Source organism: Brassica napus, chromosome A9, assembly GCF_020379485.1.
Source record: "Brassica napus cultivar Da-Ae chromosome A9, Da-Ae, whole genome shotgun sequence".
In the NCBI taxonomy this organism is placed as follows: domain Eukaryota; kingdom Viridiplantae; phylum Streptophyta; class Magnoliopsida; order Brassicales; family Brassicaceae; genus Brassica; species Brassica napus.
Window position 1 is genome coordinate 6151277 of NC_063442.1, and position 17759 is coordinate 6169035.

Below are 17759 nucleotides of genomic sequence, written 5' to 3' on the forward strand. Positions count from 1 at the left end.
ACATGTCAAGCTTTAGTGTATGTTTAAACCATATTTCGAAAGTTTATGTATTGAATTTAAATTTTGTATTAGTTGATGTATGTTTTTGCACAGGTGAAGTGTTTATGTATTGATCTGGACCATTGGTCCCTGTTGATGTAGGAATTAGCCGATTTTCTGCTATTGGTTAACGACAACTCAACGTTTGACTAACGGAAATTAGGTCAATGTATGATAAGACCAAATTTTGAAAGTTCGCATATAAAAATTAAATTTTGTACTAGTTGATGTATGTTTTCGCACAGGTAACATGTTTATGTATTGATCGGGACCGTTGACCGTTGACCATGACGATTTGTTAGAGCACACATAAGGGTCCTTTGGCATGATAGTTACCACTAGACCATAATGATTTGTTAGTTTGTTTACATAAACAATTTATTATATATAACTTTATTCTAAAATGAAAAATGAGTAAAAAGTTAATTTCTGATTAATCTCCGGTTAATATCCAAAAATTTTTTCTGGAGCTATGCTCAACTTGAACGTATAGATAACACCTAGCCCGTTTCCGAACAAGGAGCACAAGTGGTGTGAGGTGTTACACATTGAATCCACCTGTTCAAATATCAGAACAGATATACTAACTGCAAATCTATCTCTCTCTTCTAAGATTATTTGCTGAGAACCATCACAAGCAAGAACAAAACATTGGGGGAGCTATGTAGTAGCTTCACATCTAAAGAGATAAAAGGTTGAAACTTCACACACTGAATTCAGGAGACAATGCTATCCAATTCAACCGTATCCATAAGTTACATCTCGTTTGGCAACAACCGAGTCAAAGGGTATTTCGACCCTTTCCTTCACAAGACACCTTGCTTCACCCTCTTCAAACACCAGAACTTTCCCCCGTGGGCACTGATTCGGTGCTCTGACTACTTGTTGCGGGGGAAGTTTAAGTGATGCGCCTCTTTTCCTGATCTCTGGACCATATGAAAAGATCGAAATCACACCGATGAGTGGAACCATGATCTTTGCAACGGAGCCTAAGAAGCCAATAGTAACTCCTGAGCCTCCTCCGTTGGGATTTACCTTTCTGACATGTCCTGAGCCAAACCCGTTTACATCAGACTTCTTATGCTTCGATGGTAGATGAGGTTGAAGATGGTAAGGAGGAAGGAGAAGATCCTTCTCATAATCAACTCTTTCACCAGCAAAAGTCGAAGCCTCGCGAACCACTTCAAATTCTCTCCCTTTGTACTCCTTGAGCTTCTCAAGCAACATCTTCCTGCTGTAATCAATCTCAGAGAGAGCCACTTGCTTCTCATATTGTTGTCTTTGATGTAGATTCTGGTTTTATTACAAGAAAACCAATCTATTACCATGAGATAATACATCTTATTACCAAAAAATCATTTCCACATTAAGTTAAAATTAAGACAGTGAAACCAATTCAAACTCAATCCACAAAAAGACATAGAAGTAGATGGAATCTCAGGTTTTCGAACCTGCAAAGCAGCGAGCTGGGACTCCAGAGATTCGAGAGCATCGCGTATACATAGAAGACGTTCAGCTTCTTCCTCGTCAGAGCTGATTGAGTCAGAATCCTTTTCTTGATTCCCAAGAAACTCGTCTTTCTTTGCTTCTTCAGGAGAAGAACCATCCTTACCGCCGCCGCAGTGGCCGTAATCACTGACGGCGGTGCTGGAGGTGTCGATACAATCACTGATCTTGAGCCTGAGCTCAGTGGCTCTGGCTAGAATTAAGCCGATGCCTTCTTCGTCTTCCATTTTCAGCAATTTTGAGAGTGAAGGAGAAAATTGGGGGTTTAGGGTGTTTTTTTGTAAGATAGTGAGGAGAAGAGACGAAGTTTTGATTAGGAGTCGCCGAGAACAGAAGGCGTGATTGTGGTTGGCTGATGCTGATGCTGTTTTCCCGCTTTTAATCAACGGCCACAATAATTCAATAATTCTTTGTTCTTTTGTTGTTCTAATATTCATGTTCCATGAATAAGAGAAAACAACAACAAAGGGAAAATTGACAGAAGCCAATTTTGGATTTAACACAATGGTCACAAAACTTATCATTCTACATCGATTACTAAAAATATTCTAACCTATGTTACTGTATACTCCAAGCTTTAAGTCAAGGAAAATATTTGGTCCAAAGTTGGCCGATCAATGGTCGTTAAACCTTCCGAAATTGACGTTCAAAAAACCATATTAAACGCAAATTGTCTCACATTAGAATTGAAAATTGAAAAAGACATCAACTATTATATAAGGGTAACAAAATATAACTTGGTTTCCGTTTCTTGGCTGAAAGATCATTAAGCTTAGCTATAACGTAAGCTAGTTTGCAAATGTGACAAAAAAAACATGAATATAGCAAAAGAATCATATATGGAGAGACCCTGAACTTTATAAAACATTAATATGCAGTTGTTAAGAAAATATAATGAATTTTGAAATTTAATTCCCTAAGTTAAGATGACATAAAGGTGAACCTCTAGATAACTTTGCCAGGCCAGTGCGGATTCTAAGCTTCTCAATTGGACCGGCAGCTGATTCGGGGAAGATCTTGGCCTCGGATAAACGTGTAGCGTTCTTAAGGAGAAAAGAGACCACCGGCATGTCAAATTCAGTTTCTGCATAATCTCTCCACTCCAAGGTTTGAAGCGTTGTTGACAAACATTCCGGAACATGAGTAGTACTAGTAAAACCTGGCTGATTCCAAGAAGACAGAGGCCGCGAGTTGCAAGACTGAGAAAAGGAAAAATAAGAAGATGTACATCGATCATATGAACAAGTTTCATGGAGAAGTTCTCAAAAATAAAAATGTACCTTTATTAGCTGGAGTTGGCGTAATATAGGGGAACGTTGAAGAAAATTGATTAACAAATCCCACCATCCAGAGGAACATGTGCACATACACAAATGCTCAAGCTTATTAAAGTAAGAGTCGACGGTGGGACCCCACTGCATTTGAGTTAATTATCGTACGAGTGAGTATATATTTTTAATAGATTGTAAATTAGTACTTAAAATAGAAAGTTCCGTTTTTACCTCTGATAAGCACGTTGTAAAGCTCCTCAGCTCGCTATAACTTGTCATAGAATCAAGAAACTCATCACCATAGACAGGACCTTGCACCACTGTCTTTTTGAGAAGAGGAGCACCAGCCGAGAGCTTGCCAACAAATTTGTCAGCCGACACTTGAATAGACACGGAGATGTACAAATAATTAAGCGATGAAAGACAGATTGGATAGTCTTCAGGTATATCATCGAGTACAAGAGCCTTCAGCCTCAAACAACTTAGTGTCCCGCAAGTGTACATACTCTTTGGAAGAGCCGTGATCATCGGGTTTTGAGCGGCGGTAAGGTCGATTTCAAGCTCAAGCACAAACCGCGAAACTGCTAAATCAATCCAGTTTTTAACATCCCTCGAGTCGCAATAAGGACTTACCGATAACTTGAGACTTTTGAAACTTGGAGCGACTTGTGACTGCAAAGACCTGCTCACGAATTCTGAAAAGTCTCTGCCCTCGTGTTCGCTATAATTATAATAAAGTTTTGGCACTTGCTTCCAAAGAAACTTCCACTGTTTAGACAAAAGCATTGTGGCTACCACTTGTGTTGTTGGAAGCCATGATAGAATCTCAAGGAGCATCTGGTCAGGTAAGTCACTAATCATACCCATTCTTTCCGATCTTTCAACTAATTGGTATTGAGAACAACAGAAAAACCCTAGACTTTGAACTCTGAATAGAAGAAGCGTGTATATATAACAGAGTCCTAAAACGACTGATAATTAAAAACCTAAACAAATTGCAAATTGATTGTTGAAAAATAAATCATTGAAAAAAAGATATAAATCATTTATTGTGGAGAAATAAATCCACTAAACTAAATATAACGATGTTGCGTGCAAGGGCCCCTGGGCCAAAAATAGCCTACCAACTACTAATTTTGCTTATTTTTTATTTTGTTCTTCAGATATATATATACCTTCAGCCTTCTGTTAATAATAATTAATTAGCATTTATCACTTAATAACTTTAAAAGAAAACATGATATATATTAGCATATAATTCAAGTCTATCAGGATGATTTTTTTTTCTTCGTTTAGTTTTCACATAATACATACTAATTACAGATTTTAACAAAAAGAATACAAAAGGACGACTTATGCATATCTTTGAAATAATGTTAAATTAATTCATCTCAAAAACAGTTGTAAAAAGAATGTGGTCTAAGGTTTGGTTTTGTAACTCAACCTACATGTGATTGAAACTTGAAGACCAGAGTATCCTTTTACTCTCGTGACTGAAACCACTTTGACATTGCTTTGTCAAAATGTGTAACCCACCTTCTGGTAAGCGTAGAGAATCTGTTACGCACCAACTTGTCCATGAACTGAATGAGCTGTGCCGGTGATTGAGGATCCATTCCTCTCGCTCCAAATGGAATGTATATATTGCTGCTTGAAAGACGTAAACCCTAAACTTACGCATTAATAATACTTTTTTTTACTGAACGCATTAATAATACTTGTTCCTTAAAACCCCTAAAACTCACTATGAAAACCAAAATAAACCTTAAAAGCCATCAGCCCTGCCCGATTCCGATATGAGTCATAGACTAAATAAGTCGCATGGCTCGAGCTGCTTGCATAGACCAAAATAAGTTATGTAGAGTACACGATCCTTTGCACCGGTTCTATGTTGACTAGTTTTGTCACAAAAGTACCTGAGCTGATCCAAAGTACAACATCCCAACATTTGCCCTAACAAAAGAAATAACCAGTTGATTTCTTCCTTATTCTCGCCGATCACCGGCTTCATCCCGTTCTTGCATGAGCAGCATGGAGTCAGTTTAGGACAAGACCAAACTTTCGAGGCTCGGTGACGCAGCACCTCCTTGTTGTCATAAATGTAACGATACAATTCCCCAAACTTCTCCGTGAGATTATACTTAATGGTTTGAGTACTCTCGCAAGGCTTGCAATGGACTTGTCCAAAGATCACGTTTATATTATTCACATACAAGTATCTAAGGTTGTGAATTCGGGCTGGCCTTGTGGTCGCCCATGGATATGGTGGTATGATATCCTTCTCAACGTTTTCTTCAACCGTGGCTGCCGCTTTCGATGAATTACGACGTGCGTGATGCCCACCAGGTGGGCGACCTAACCTAGTTCCTGGTCGGGGAGTCTCCAAGGCTCCAACTCCACCCTGGTTCGTTATAGGAGGCAGAAGAAGTTGTCCTGCTGCATTCTGAGGGTATGTTAGGTTGTAGTATCCAGGAGGCATCGTGTGAAGTGGAGGAAGAGGAGGAGAAGGCTGGGCATTTTGTGTAGAATCACTTACTGATCTCAAGAGTTCCATGAACTTGCCATGTTGCTCGAGCGGATCTTTTGCTTGAGGACCACTCCCCAAGGACAGATCAAGGTTGATACGATCGTTTGAATTGGTGTTTGGATCCATGGTGTAAGTAGAGAGATGATATGTTGTTAAGGATAGAGGAAAATATGATGAAGGGATGATGTGAGATCTGAAAGGGACGTTTCAGATAACAACACAGCGAAACAACAAGACGTATATATAGGTTTATTTGCCAACAAAATATGTATGTATAAAAATATTCTTAAACCCGTACAAAATATATTCTAATCCGTACAAAATATTTTCTAACCCGTACAAAATATTTTCGTAGACTTTTAAGTTTATCAATACTAAAAGGAGGCCCTACTAAAAGATTGAAATTTTATTAAGAAAAAAATATTAAACATAAATAGTAGATAAGTTTTTCATGGAAAAATAATAATATTCGTAGAATATATCAACAACAACATATTCTATACTAACATAATAATTAATCCCCTTTGTTTGTTACGGTTTATATATTTCATTTTTGCTCCGAATCTTAGCGTCCACCTGTCAGTAAAATTATTCAAGTCTCTTAATATTCCAACCAGGATAAGGATAAGACATGCGCCTTACTCAAGGTGAATTTATATAAAAATTATTTAAAAAATATCGTATGGAAAAAATAAAATTTATATTCTTGATCAAATTAATATGTTTTGCCCTAAAACAATTTTTAGAATTTTTTTCTGTTAATTACATAATTTCTAACTGATGAGCTAATCCTATATTTAAAAGTATTTTAGGTAAAAAATCACTTATCGCATACGAACTTAACGTATAGGCCGAATAATCTCAAGCCTACTATTTGGTTACAATAAAACCATGCTAGTTCGGTTATTTAGTAATTTAAAAGTTAATTATGGTTATGAGAAGTTTACGTTCATGTGTCAATCCTATATATCTTCAATATTTTTCTCATTTTTGTGTCGTTTTTTTTTCATTTTGGTTATTGCTCTATATAAATATTGATTTTTGAGTTTATTCCCATTTCGTTTTTTTTTTTAGCATGAGGATATTAAATTTTTAATATATGTTCAACGTAAATATCAAAATATAGGTATGTATTTTCATATGATGTATAGTTTAATTTAAATGATATGAAATAATATATATGTATATATTTTTATATGATGTATAGTTTAATTTAAACGATATGATATATATATATATATTAACATAAACATCTACTAAAATAAAATTATTTATTCATATGATTTTATAATCATTGTATCTTATTATAGAAAACAATTTAAACGTCGATCACAAAAGATTATGTAGACTTTTAACAGTTTTAGTAATTTATATCCGTTTTGAAAAATTCAAAATACATCATATACAAAAAAATATATAATTTTTTATTATATGATTAATGTAGTTGTGTAATTTATTTTAATAATAAATAATTAAACAAAAAATTATAGAAAGTATACAGATTGTTAGCAAATCTTTATTATTTTAAATCATTAATTTATATATATATATATATATTTTAATCATATTAGATAATTATGTAGGTTTTGTTTAAGGAAAGAATATATAATAATTTCAATTTGATAAATGAATGGTCCATAATTGACATATTATATAATATAACATTCTCTAACAATTTAATTTTGGACTAACAAAATTTTCAATTAATTCTCAAGCCGCTATGTAAGCAAAATTAATATTCTAATTACGTGATAACTCAGCATTACACTTTTTTAATTAGTAAAAATATAACTTTTTAAATACTTCTCGATTAATATATTAATATAGGGGATTTAAGCTTCAAAATTATTTCTTTTGATTTTCTTAAGTGAATTGTTTGTTGCACCAAAACTTCCCAACGTACCCACTAGGCCCACTACCGTAAAGTCTTAACGGAGAGAGGTTTGCATTATTTCAGTTTTAAGCTTTGTCTAGATACTGATCAAGTGATATATAGAAGCACTGACTGGGTTTTTTTTTTTTGTAAAAGCACTGACTGCCTGGATAGGATCACGAGTATGTAAGGGAAAAATGGGATTTTTGAAATGTTAACAGTAGCACATACAAACTACATAATAATTAAGTCACTATCCATGCATATCCACTCAAATTTTTTTTTGGTTAAAATATCCACTCAAATTTAGTTAGCGTCATTCTATAAAAACAAACATATTGCAGCCAGATGTTGTGCAGACCCAAGACTAACAATTGAATTGAAGCCTTTATTGATTGTCAGCAGCTTGGAAGTGAGTTATACATGAAGCCTCGTTCATCCTTTTTTTCAATATCTGAAGTTCTTAGTTGTTAAAATCGACGAGTTCTCTCTAAAGCTGGAATCGAACTACTAGTTCAAGGGCTTTGTGAAATTTCTTCCAAGCAGGCATGGAACTAATGGTCTAAGGCAATCTCCTTTAAAAGGAAAGACTAATTTGTCATGGTAAACTGGAAATTGGAGCTAACATCGAAGAGTATCTTTTTTACTCTTTTTGGGATAACGCTTCTCATTTAGTTTTTATGATTAATCATTTGCTGTGCCATATACGTAATGATAAAAATGTCATGTATAATATCTGTGTGTATTCATCCGAGCTTGTCAGACATATTTGTAACTAAAAGAAACAGTATATCAAAATAGGTTAGCAGATAACACATGTGTAGAGTTGGATGTGGATTACAAGAAACAAATATCAATCTATAAAGTATGTTTCTGGACAATAAAGAAACGATGGAAAGATCATAAAGTCGGGTACCATAAGGAGTGAAAGTAAGATTGTTTAGAAACCAAAAGAATTATAAGAACTAGCATAAGCAAGACTCCCCAGGGAAATTGGCCTTCTCCAAAAAGGGACGCAGCCTGATTTGCTCTGACGTAGTAAGAGGATCTGAAGAGAATTCGACGGACGAACTGCAGAGAGACCAGCAGAAAGACAAAAAGAATTGGGAGGAACATGAGAAAGAGCTTGAGATTCATTGCGGTTCTCTGAACCTCATACCTGTATCGTGGGTAGGAGGAGAGAAAGAGGAGCAGAGATATGATGGCAAAGAGAGTTAGTAATGTTAGAGGAGGGGCTGAAGACGAGAACAGTATTTCTTCCAACCATCCTCGCTTCCAAGCACCTCCTCTTCTTTCCTTAACAAACCAACCCATCTCTCTCTCTCTCTTCCTCTGTCTACTTTACTTTGTATTGTATTGGAAGATTACACATGCATACATAAGCATCCATATGTATAAATCGTTGAAAACATTTACACCCATTGTATTTGAGATAGAAAAGAAAATTGGAAGGAACATATTCCTTTTGAAAAAACCACCGCTCTGCTTTTCACCTTTCGAATCTGCTTTTGAAAAGATACACTAATGGGTATCAAGTATCATGTTCTACTAGAAGAATAATGCTTATGATTAATGGACAAAAACAAAATGATTAGATGGAAAAGGGGCAGAAAATTAGGTTTTAAGACTAATAAATAAAGGCAACTACAAGAAATTCATATGGTGGGAAACTGGAAGAACAAAGAAAAAGATGATCATAAAGAGAGGCAAAGACAGAAAAGAGGAGGAGCATTCTGATCCACTCGTCTCTATTGCTTTGTCTGAAGTCACATATTTATTCATCGCTCCTCCTAGGCTTTCATCTCCAGACCATCCTGCTCTTGGGTAAACGCAATTGCTATAACCTAAAATCAGGAAAGTCAAAATAAAGAAAAAAGTATTAGCGTGAGGACTAAAATCTAAGAGACATTTTGTAAAATCTTTTAAATATATACTAGATCTCGACCCGCGCAACCGCGCGGATGTTTATTTTCATTTATTTTTATAGAAATATTTTATTTTTAATACTACATTTGTATATATTAGTATAATATATATGAGTCTATCACTTTTTAAAACATAATAATTTTATTGTATATTTGTTTATTGAATTGGTTGTTTTCAGATCACGTTTTTGGTTTGGAAAAGATTGATAATTATTTAATTCCTATAATGTAGTAGACATATTATTTAGTTCCTATAATCTAGAAAGTAAGTTATTTAGATCTATAATAATGTAAGATTATAAATTAAATGTAACATAACTTTCTAGTAATATGTTCATTAGGTCCATTTTTTAAAAAATCACACATGAGTCAAAGTTGTGACTTCTCTTTTAATATATAAGATTTAAGTTAAAGTAAGGGTGTGACTGGTAACCATCATAGGAACAATAGGAACGGATATGAAATGAATGAGTAGGAATAAAATTTTAGGAATGATGGTTCCTTATCAAAATTAATGAGGAATAGATTTGTTCTATAATTCTTTACGAACAAAGGAATGAAGAGGAATGAAAAGGAAAATCCATTCCTCATGAATGGTAAAAAATTTAAGGAATATTAAAGAACATAGTGTTACTCATTGTTCCCTAAGTCACCAGTCACACCCAAAGTTTTAAAAATTGGAGGTGAGTAACACCTGTAAGTCACAGTCTTGATGTATACAAACAAATATAGGAGAAAATGGTAGACAAATTATGTCAACCCATTCTGTACCTTATTTATATCTAACATCTACCTAAACACAAGTATAGGAGGAACCCAATCTAGATATATAATTACAAAATACAGATACAATATCATCTTAGACAATATGCTCATCCACCTATCATTGTTGAAAGTTGATATCTGGTTTAATTTGGCATGATCTACTGATTTATGATAATTGGGCTTATGGCTTTTTGTTCTTTCTTCCAGCAGATCACATGTAGCATGAATCTAGATTTCTAATGAACTCATGAATGTATCAAGTATGGTTTAGAATACAGTAACGACCTCTTACTAAGATTTGTTTCCACCAAATGCAACATATGATTGTTGTATCAATAAAAAGTGTGTAAAGACTAACACTAGTATAATAAAACCATTGATTGCTCTATTAATTGCAAAAAAAGTTGGAATAATTAGAAGTTCGTGATCCCCAACAATAATGATGATGATGGGAAAGATAAGGAGAGAAACTTACTAGGGTTATTGGATGTAATCCTTGCAGTTTGAGAGAAATCGCAATCCGTAGGGTTTTCAGGAGATTTTTGGAAATACAAGTTCATAGCATAGGCTGTATGAGACATGACATTGTTAGGCTCAAAACACACCCCTCCTGGCGTTATCGGACCACAATCAATTCCCTGTCCACAAACCCAATCTAGACTTGCTTGCAATTGCTCCTCAGTCGAATCCTCCTTTGGCACACACCATCCCACTGATGTTGCTGATTTTCCCAACGGTGGAGACTGTGACGTCTACTATCATCACAAACATCATTCAGTATAAATAGCTAAGAACAATTTCAACAACATGCATTATGCCTGGTTTGATCCATAGGGGTAAACATTGATTATATTAAAAACCAGTATATATGTTACAAGATCTGGTCCATTACAAATGGTTAATTAAATACCTTTGAGACTAAATCAACAATAATTGGTCATGGTATCATCTAATTACCTGACTACCACTACTACTAGTTTTAGTGAGGCCAATGTCGTAGGCCATGGTAAGATCAGGCTTGAAAAGGCCAAAATATCGCTCGAAGGAAGGACCTGGCTTGAGGTTCTCGTCAAAGAGAGCGAAAATATAAGTGTCGATGGGTTTGCCGGGTCTTAAGGGAGTCCCAACCATAGACCTTAAATGAGCGATTAGGTTCCCATTGTAAGTCTGCGCGTTCTCAACACTGGGACCAACCACGTTACTATCACCGCTCGTTGGCCAGCCTGTTTCTGCCACCACCACTTCCACGTTCTCAAATCCCATCGATTTCAAAGCTGAGTGCACCGCATCAACCTAGACAAATCCCATGTTAAATGGATCAGTATAACGTGTGTGGCAAGAAACGAATGCTTCTTCGATCTTACTACAATAAGATTATTTTATTGCAAGTGGAAAAGCAAAGAGAGACCAAGTTCCTTGCTACAAAATCTATTGCGAATATATATGTCATATATTTGGATTCCCAACGTTCAACTACCAACTTTCACATGTTTTATAATCATTATATATATTATATAATTACAATAAAGAATTGTAGATCTCGGTGTAACAATAAATTATAGTAACAATTGAACCTACCATGAGGCTGAGACCAAATTAAATAAAAAATGCTTTGCTGTCAATTTGGTTAAATAATTAGTAATACTACATATCATGATGTTTAAACTGGAGTGTATGATTAGATATAAAATAGTCCACCAAATTCAAAACAAATACTTAGCTATTTTGCAGTTTCAAGACAAGTTTAAGAAAGTGTTTATGCCAAATTAATGTTAATAAGCTTGTTAATTTTAACAATTTTCTAATCACTGTAATTTGGTATTACAGACCCGACCCGTGAGAGCTTACTGTACTTAAAAATTTACCTGAGCATCAAACATGTTCATGTACTTGATTCCGGTATTGGAGTCGACACGTCCAGGGTTAGGCTGGAAGAGGCAAAATGACAGCGTTTCAGGTCTCTGGTCACCCAGGTACGCAAAGAACGGGTACGGGTTGATGACAAAAGGCGACCCGGTTTCGCTAAGAAACTGTAAGATGCCTTTTAAACCGGCCTGATAAACGGGAGCAAACGAACCGGCCGATGGCGGGTCAGATTGGCCCAGCACCGTCATGGCATGAACCGTAGACACCTTGATTTTCCCGCCGAGTGAAACCGCCTCAAGGGCCTTTTGGACATTTTGCATCGCCGGAAGAAGCTGGCTTACCAGGTTCAGATCATTCGACAACAGAATCTGCATGAGGTGGGAAGAGATTAGTTTTCTTGTTTTCTCGAGAACATATGAGAAAGTTTTGTGACTGACCTCGTTGCCGACATTGATGAGGATGATGTCGGAGGCGGGATAGAAAGGGAGGACGTTGGTGCGGATCCACTGAGAGGCGACGTTGAGATCAGAGGCGAGGGATGGGAGATCTCCGTTGGCTACTCCGATGACGATTCCGACGCCGGTTCCGGCCAAGGACTTGATGATGGTGGGATCTGCGCCGTATAGCCTCACCTTTTGAATGGAGGTGGACTGGAGGAGCTTGGCTGCATCAGACGGTGAGGGGAGGTTGTCGGCGAGTAAGCCGTAGTTTACTCCGATAAACGACTCTGCATCTGCCGGCGAGTTGGAGAAGAGAAAGAGGAAGAGAGAGAAGAAGAAGATGGAGAGAGCCATGAGAGCAGATGAAATGTTGAGAAGCAAGTGAGATTTTGAAATGTAAAGACTAATTATGAGGAGGGTTAGGTTTTGAACTGTTAGAAGAAACGACACTTCAGTTCAAAAAAGAAAAAGGATAGAACAAAATAGTTTTCAATGTGATAACATTGTCTAAACTAAACCCAAAAAAAATATTTGAATCTTTTTCTTAATTATTCCATATAAAAATAATAAGTTAGTTAATCCTACTATATATAAAAGGGACTAAATTCAAGGCTTTTGAGACTATCCACCTCAGCCAAAATATTCTCATCCAAAAAGAATTAAAAATAAATATCATTTAGAAGATAATTAACTAATATAAAACTTTTGATATTTCTAAAAATTTCAAATTTGTAACTGCTAATTTATTAATAGAATCATATATCTATATTGAATTATGTTCTATTTTTAATCGTTACTTTAAGAGTAAATAAATTATTTTATAATATATATATAGTTTATAACTTTATATTGTAGTTATAAATAAAGAGAAAATAACCGGGAAAGGTGAAGAAGCTCATATAAATTATGTAATTAAAATGGTAAAATGGTGAATATGATGAAGTGAATCTAAGAAAATTTGTTGTACAAATTATGGTGCTTTCTTCGTCCACTATAATGATTTAAAATAATATATATTCATATAAATAAGTCAATATTTGTTGTTTTTTTTGTAAGATGTTAAGATTATCATTTTCTGAAAGGTTACACTGATCCAAAGAAATTAGTTTTGGAGCTAACCAAACGAGGATTATAGTGTTTACTTTTGGAAAAAGTAATAGGTTGAACGATAGATGGCGTGCGTGTTTTTTTACATGGAAATCTGCACATATATTAAAATTGTAAGATTTGAATCATAGAGAAAATATAGTGTATATGACTGAAGTTGATTCATTCCGAAACTAAAGATGGCTAAAATTCTTCTTTGTCAAAATGCATAGATGTGAATCTTATATGAATAGAGTTCTCAATTGCTTATAGCAGTGTAATAAATTCCGTGTGTAAAGGAAAAAAAATGTTATATAAGTGAAAACAAAAATTATGATTTTTTTTTGTGCCTATAGGCTCTTCGCAATTTGAAGAAGAAAGAACATATTGTGTGAAAATTTTTGGTTCGGTCAAATTTTATCGAGTTGTTTATAAAACTGTTGTTATATGATTCATGTAAATTTTCAGTGTTGATTTAAAAGCCCAAGAAACCCATCTATACTGACTTTTTGATTTTTTTCTGTGATTTAAATTTAAAAAAGATAAAACTTTCGATAAGTTATGTAAACTCAGAACAAGTATTTAACTTTAGAAAGCATTTACATGTTTCAAACTTATAATATATACATATATAATGTTTAAAATTATGTATATAAAACCTGTATAAAATGTGCTTAAATATGTTTCTCTTCTTTAATGTGTTTTATTGTACTATATATAACATTATTTTAAAATTTCAAAAAGTTTATGTCACATTCAAAAACTATCAATAAAAAATATAATTCTCCATCTACAACCAGAAAAAAAAAAACTATAAACATCTAAATTTAAATTAAGAAAAACTAACATTGGAAAAACAAAAAATTAATGTAAAAGAAACAAACCGACAAATAATATTATAAATAAAATAAATTTATAAGACACAATCCGCGCTTCGCGCGGAAAAAATCTCTAGTTAGAATAATAGGAAGCCTTTTCGGCCTGAATCCCAAATCCAAAATGCTAAAAGTAAATTCACAAAGTTGAATTCAAAATCACCTATTTATTTGCTTCGTTTTTTTTTGTTTAGGTTGTTTGATGCTTATTTATTACTTTCTCCGTTTCAAAAAGATAGATGTTTTAGAAAAAAAATTGTTTCACAAAGATACATATTTTATATTTTTTTATGAAAAAAATTGTAAACTTCAAAAAAATTAATCGATTTTATTGAATTACTATTAATTAAAAGATATTGAAAATTGCAAAAAACGATATATTTATTATAGTGATTTAAAGTGTTTTCTTAATATGCGTAAAAATGGTAGAAAATCTATCTTAGGAAGTTTACACAAAAATATTAAAAAATATCTCAATATTTAATTTGTTTTTTGTCGGTTAAATAATTAGTTTTTTGGCAACACTCATTTTAATTAGCTAGTTAATTCAGACAAAATGTGAATGAGAGTAATCAGTTTTTCTCTTTTACAGAATCCCAATGCTCACATGTGCTGGTTTACGACAACGCACGTGCTGACGGCTTTGCCTGGAGACTCCCTGTCTTTTATCATAATCATAGTCTTGTTTGAAAACTTTGCAAACTGCGTTAAGCGTAACACCGTTTCCGTTGATGAAAATATCAATTTTCTAGAAAGTTTTCATTTTATACATAAATATTATAGATTTGGGTTTGTGATTTAAAAATTAGAATAATTAGACTATTTGTGGACATGTGAATACTCTTGAAGAAATTTTCATCAATATGTTATATTTTTAAATAATTTTCTTAAAAACTGTTATTTTTGGAAAGTTTTCATTTTATAGATAAATATTGTAAATTTGAGTTTATGATTTAAAAATTAGGATAACTAGACTATTTGTGGATAAATAAATACTCTTTAAGAAATTTTCATCAATGTGTTGTATTTTTAAATAATTTTCTTAAAAATTGATATTTTTGGAAAGTTTTCATTTAAAAAAAATATTATAGATTTGGTTTGTAATTTAAAAAATTAGGATAACTAGACTATTTGTGGACAGATGAATACTCTTTAAGAAATTTTCATCAATATGTTGTGTTTTTAAATAATTTTCTTAAAAACTGCTATTTTTGGAAAGTTTTCATTTTTAGAAAAATATTGTAGATTTGAGTTTGTGATTTAAAAATTAGGATAACTAGACTATTTGTGGACAGATGAATACTCTTTAAGAAATTTTCATCAATATGTTGTATTTTTAAATAATTTTCTTAAAAACTGCTATTTTTGGAAATTTTTAATTTTCTTAAAAACTGAAATTAGGATAACTAGACTATTTGTGGACAGATGAATACTCTTTAAGAAATTTTCATCAATATGTTGTGTTTTTAAATAATTTTCTTAAGAACTGCTATTTTTGGAAAATTTTCATTTTTAGAAAAATATTGTAGATTTGGGTTTGTGATCTAAAAATTAGGATAACTAGACTATTTGTGGACAGATGAATACTCTTTAAGAAATTTTCATCAATATGTTGTTTTTTTAAATAATTTTCTTAAAAACTACTATTTTTGGAAAGTTTTCATTTTTATAGAGAAATATTGTAGATTTTAGTTTGTGGTTTAAAAATTAAGATAACAGGAATATTTGTGGATAGTTGAGTATTCTTTTTGAAAATTTCATCAACAAGTTGTATTTTAAAATTTTTCTTAAAAACTTCTATTTTTGGAAAGTTCTCATTTTTAGAGAAATATCGTAGATTTACGTTTGCGATTTAAAAATTAGGATAAAAAGAATATTTGTGGATAGATGAGTATAATTTAATAATTTTTCATCGATGTGTTGTATTTTTAAATATTTTTTTTAGAAACTGCTATTTTCGGAAAGTTTTCATTTTTTAGAGAAATAATGTAGATTTGTGTTTGTGGCTAAAAAATTTGGACAACAAGAATATTTGTGGATAGATGAGTATTCTTTCGGAGTTTTTCATCAATAAGTTGTATTTTTAAATAATTTTCTTAAAAACTGGTATTTTTGGAAAGTTTTCATTTTTTAGAGAAATATTGTAGATTTGAATTTGTGGTTTAAAAATTAAGATAACAAGAATATTTGTGGATAATTGAGTATTCTTTTAGAAATTTTTATCAACAAGTTGTATTTTAAATAATTTTCTTAAAAACTTCTATTTTTGGAAATTTTTCATTTTTAAGAGAATTATTGTAGATTGGGTTTGTGATTTAAAAATTAGGATAACAAAAATATTTGTGGATAGATGAGGATCATTTAAGAATTTTTCATCAATGAGTTGTATTTTTAAATAATTTTCTTAAAAACTGCTATTTTTGGAAAGTTTTCATTTTATAGATAAATATTGTAGATTTGGGTTTGTGATTTAAAAATTAGGATAACAAGAGTATTTGCGGATAGACGAGTATTATTTAAGAATTTTTCATCAATGTGTTGTATTTTTAAATAATTTTCTTTAAAACTGCTATTTTTGGAAAGTTTTCATTTTTTAAAGAAATATAGTAGATTTGATTTGTGGTTTAAAAATTAAGATAACAAGAATATTTGTGGATAATTGAGTATTCTTTTAGAAATTTTCATCACCAATTGTATTTTTAATAATTATTTCTTAAAAACTGCTATTTTTGGAAAGTTTTCATTTTATAGATAAATATTGTAGATTTGGGTTGGTGATTTAGAACTTAGGATAACTAGATTATTTGTGGACAGATGAACACTCTTTAAGAATTTTTCATCAATAGGTTGTATTTTTAAATAATTTTCTTAAAAACTGCCATTTTTGGAAAGTTTTCATTTTATAGATAAATATTGTAGATTTGGTTTGTGATTTAGAACTTAGGATAACTAGACTATTTGTGGACAGATGAACACTCTTTAAGAATTTTTCATCAATAGGTTGTATTTTTAAATAATTTTCTTAAAAACTGCTATTTTTGGAGAGTTTTCATTTTATAGATAAATATTGTAGATTTGGGTTTGTGATTTAAAAATTAGAATAACAAGAGTATTTGTGGATAGATGAGTATTATTTAAGAATTTTTCATCAATGTGTTGTATTTTTAAATAATTTTTTTAAAAACTGCTATTTTTGGAAAGTTTTCATTTTTTAAAAGAAATATAGTAGATTTGAGTTTGTGGTTTAAAAATTAAGATAACAAGAATATTTGTGGATAATTGAGTATTCTTTAGAATTTTCATCACCATTTTGTATTTTAAATAATTTTTTCTTAAAAACTGCTATTTTTGGAAAGTTCATTTTATAGATAAATATTGTAGGTTTAGGTTTGTGATTTAGAACTTTGGATAACTAGACTATTTATGGACAGATGAACACTCTTTAAGAATTTTTCATCAATAGGTTATATTTTTAAATAATTTTCTTAAAAACTGCTATTTCTGGAAAGTTTTCATTTTATAGATAAATACTATAGATTTGGGTTTGTGATTTAGAAATTAGGAAAACAAGAATATTTGTGGATAG

At 32.2% G+C, this 17759-nt stretch overlaps 5 protein-coding genes across 6 annotated transcripts; all 5 read right to left on the reverse strand.

Annotated features, from left to right (window-relative positions):
• Window positions 1–623: 623 nt before the first annotated feature.
• Window positions 624–2951, reverse strand: LOC106449997 (plastid division protein PDV2-like). The gene is made up of 3 exons (XM_013891651.3): window positions 2826–2951; window positions 1491–2744; window positions 624–1332 (listed from the first exon to the last, which is right to left on the reverse strand). Exons 2-3 carry the CDS (start codon window positions 2067–2069, stop codon window positions 778–780), a joined length of 1134 nt encoding a protein of 377 aa, XP_013747105.2. The 5' UTR covers window positions 2070–2744; window positions 2826–2951; the 3' UTR covers window positions 624–777.
• LOC106450384 (putative F-box/FBD/LRR-repeat protein At4g26350) lies at window positions 2454–3683 on the reverse strand. Its single transcript, XM_022691695.2, has 3 exons — window positions 3048–3683; window positions 2826–2960; window positions 2454–2744 (listed from the first exon to the last, which is right to left on the reverse strand). Exons 1-3 carry the CDS (start codon window positions 3681–3683, stop codon window positions 2454–2456), a joined length of 1062 nt encoding a protein of 353 aa, XP_022547416.2.
• A 439-nt stretch (window positions 3684–4122) lies between these two features.
• Window positions 4123–6209, reverse strand: LOC106448692. The gene has a single exon (XM_013890545.3). The coding sequence runs from the start codon at window positions 5467–5469 to the stop codon at window positions 4618–4620; it is 852 nt and encodes a 283-aa protein (XP_013745999.2). The 5' UTR covers window positions 5470–6209; the 3' UTR covers window positions 4123–4617.
• Window positions 6210–8006: 1797 nt separating this feature from the next.
• LOC106449996 lies at window positions 8007–8616 on the reverse strand. Its single transcript, XM_013891650.3, has one exon. It carries the CDS (start codon window positions 8528–8530, stop codon window positions 8117–8119), a length of 414 nt encoding a protein of 137 aa, XP_013747104.2. The 5' UTR covers window positions 8531–8616; the 3' UTR covers window positions 8007–8116.
• Window positions 8617–8721: 105 nt separating this feature from the next.
• On the reverse strand, window positions 8722–12805 carry LOC106449995 (glucan endo-1,3-beta-glucosidase 7). Of its 2 annotated transcripts, XM_048739600.1 has the most exons (5): window positions 12210–12801; window positions 11772–12140; window positions 10864–11199; window positions 10382–10658; window positions 8736–9060 (listed from the first exon to the last, which is right to left on the reverse strand). In XM_048739600.1, the coding sequence occupies exons 1-5, from the start codon at window positions 12564–12566 to the stop codon at window positions 8861–8863; spliced, it is 1539 nt and encodes a 512-aa protein (XP_048595557.1). In that variant the 5' UTR covers window positions 12567–12801; the 3' UTR covers window positions 8736–8860. The 2 variants fall into 2 exon arrangements, with proteins under 2 accessions (XP_048595556.1, XP_048595557.1); XM_048739599.1 differs by having other exon boundaries at window positions 8722–9060; window positions 11772–12805.
• Window positions 12806–17759: the final 4954 nt, after the last annotated feature.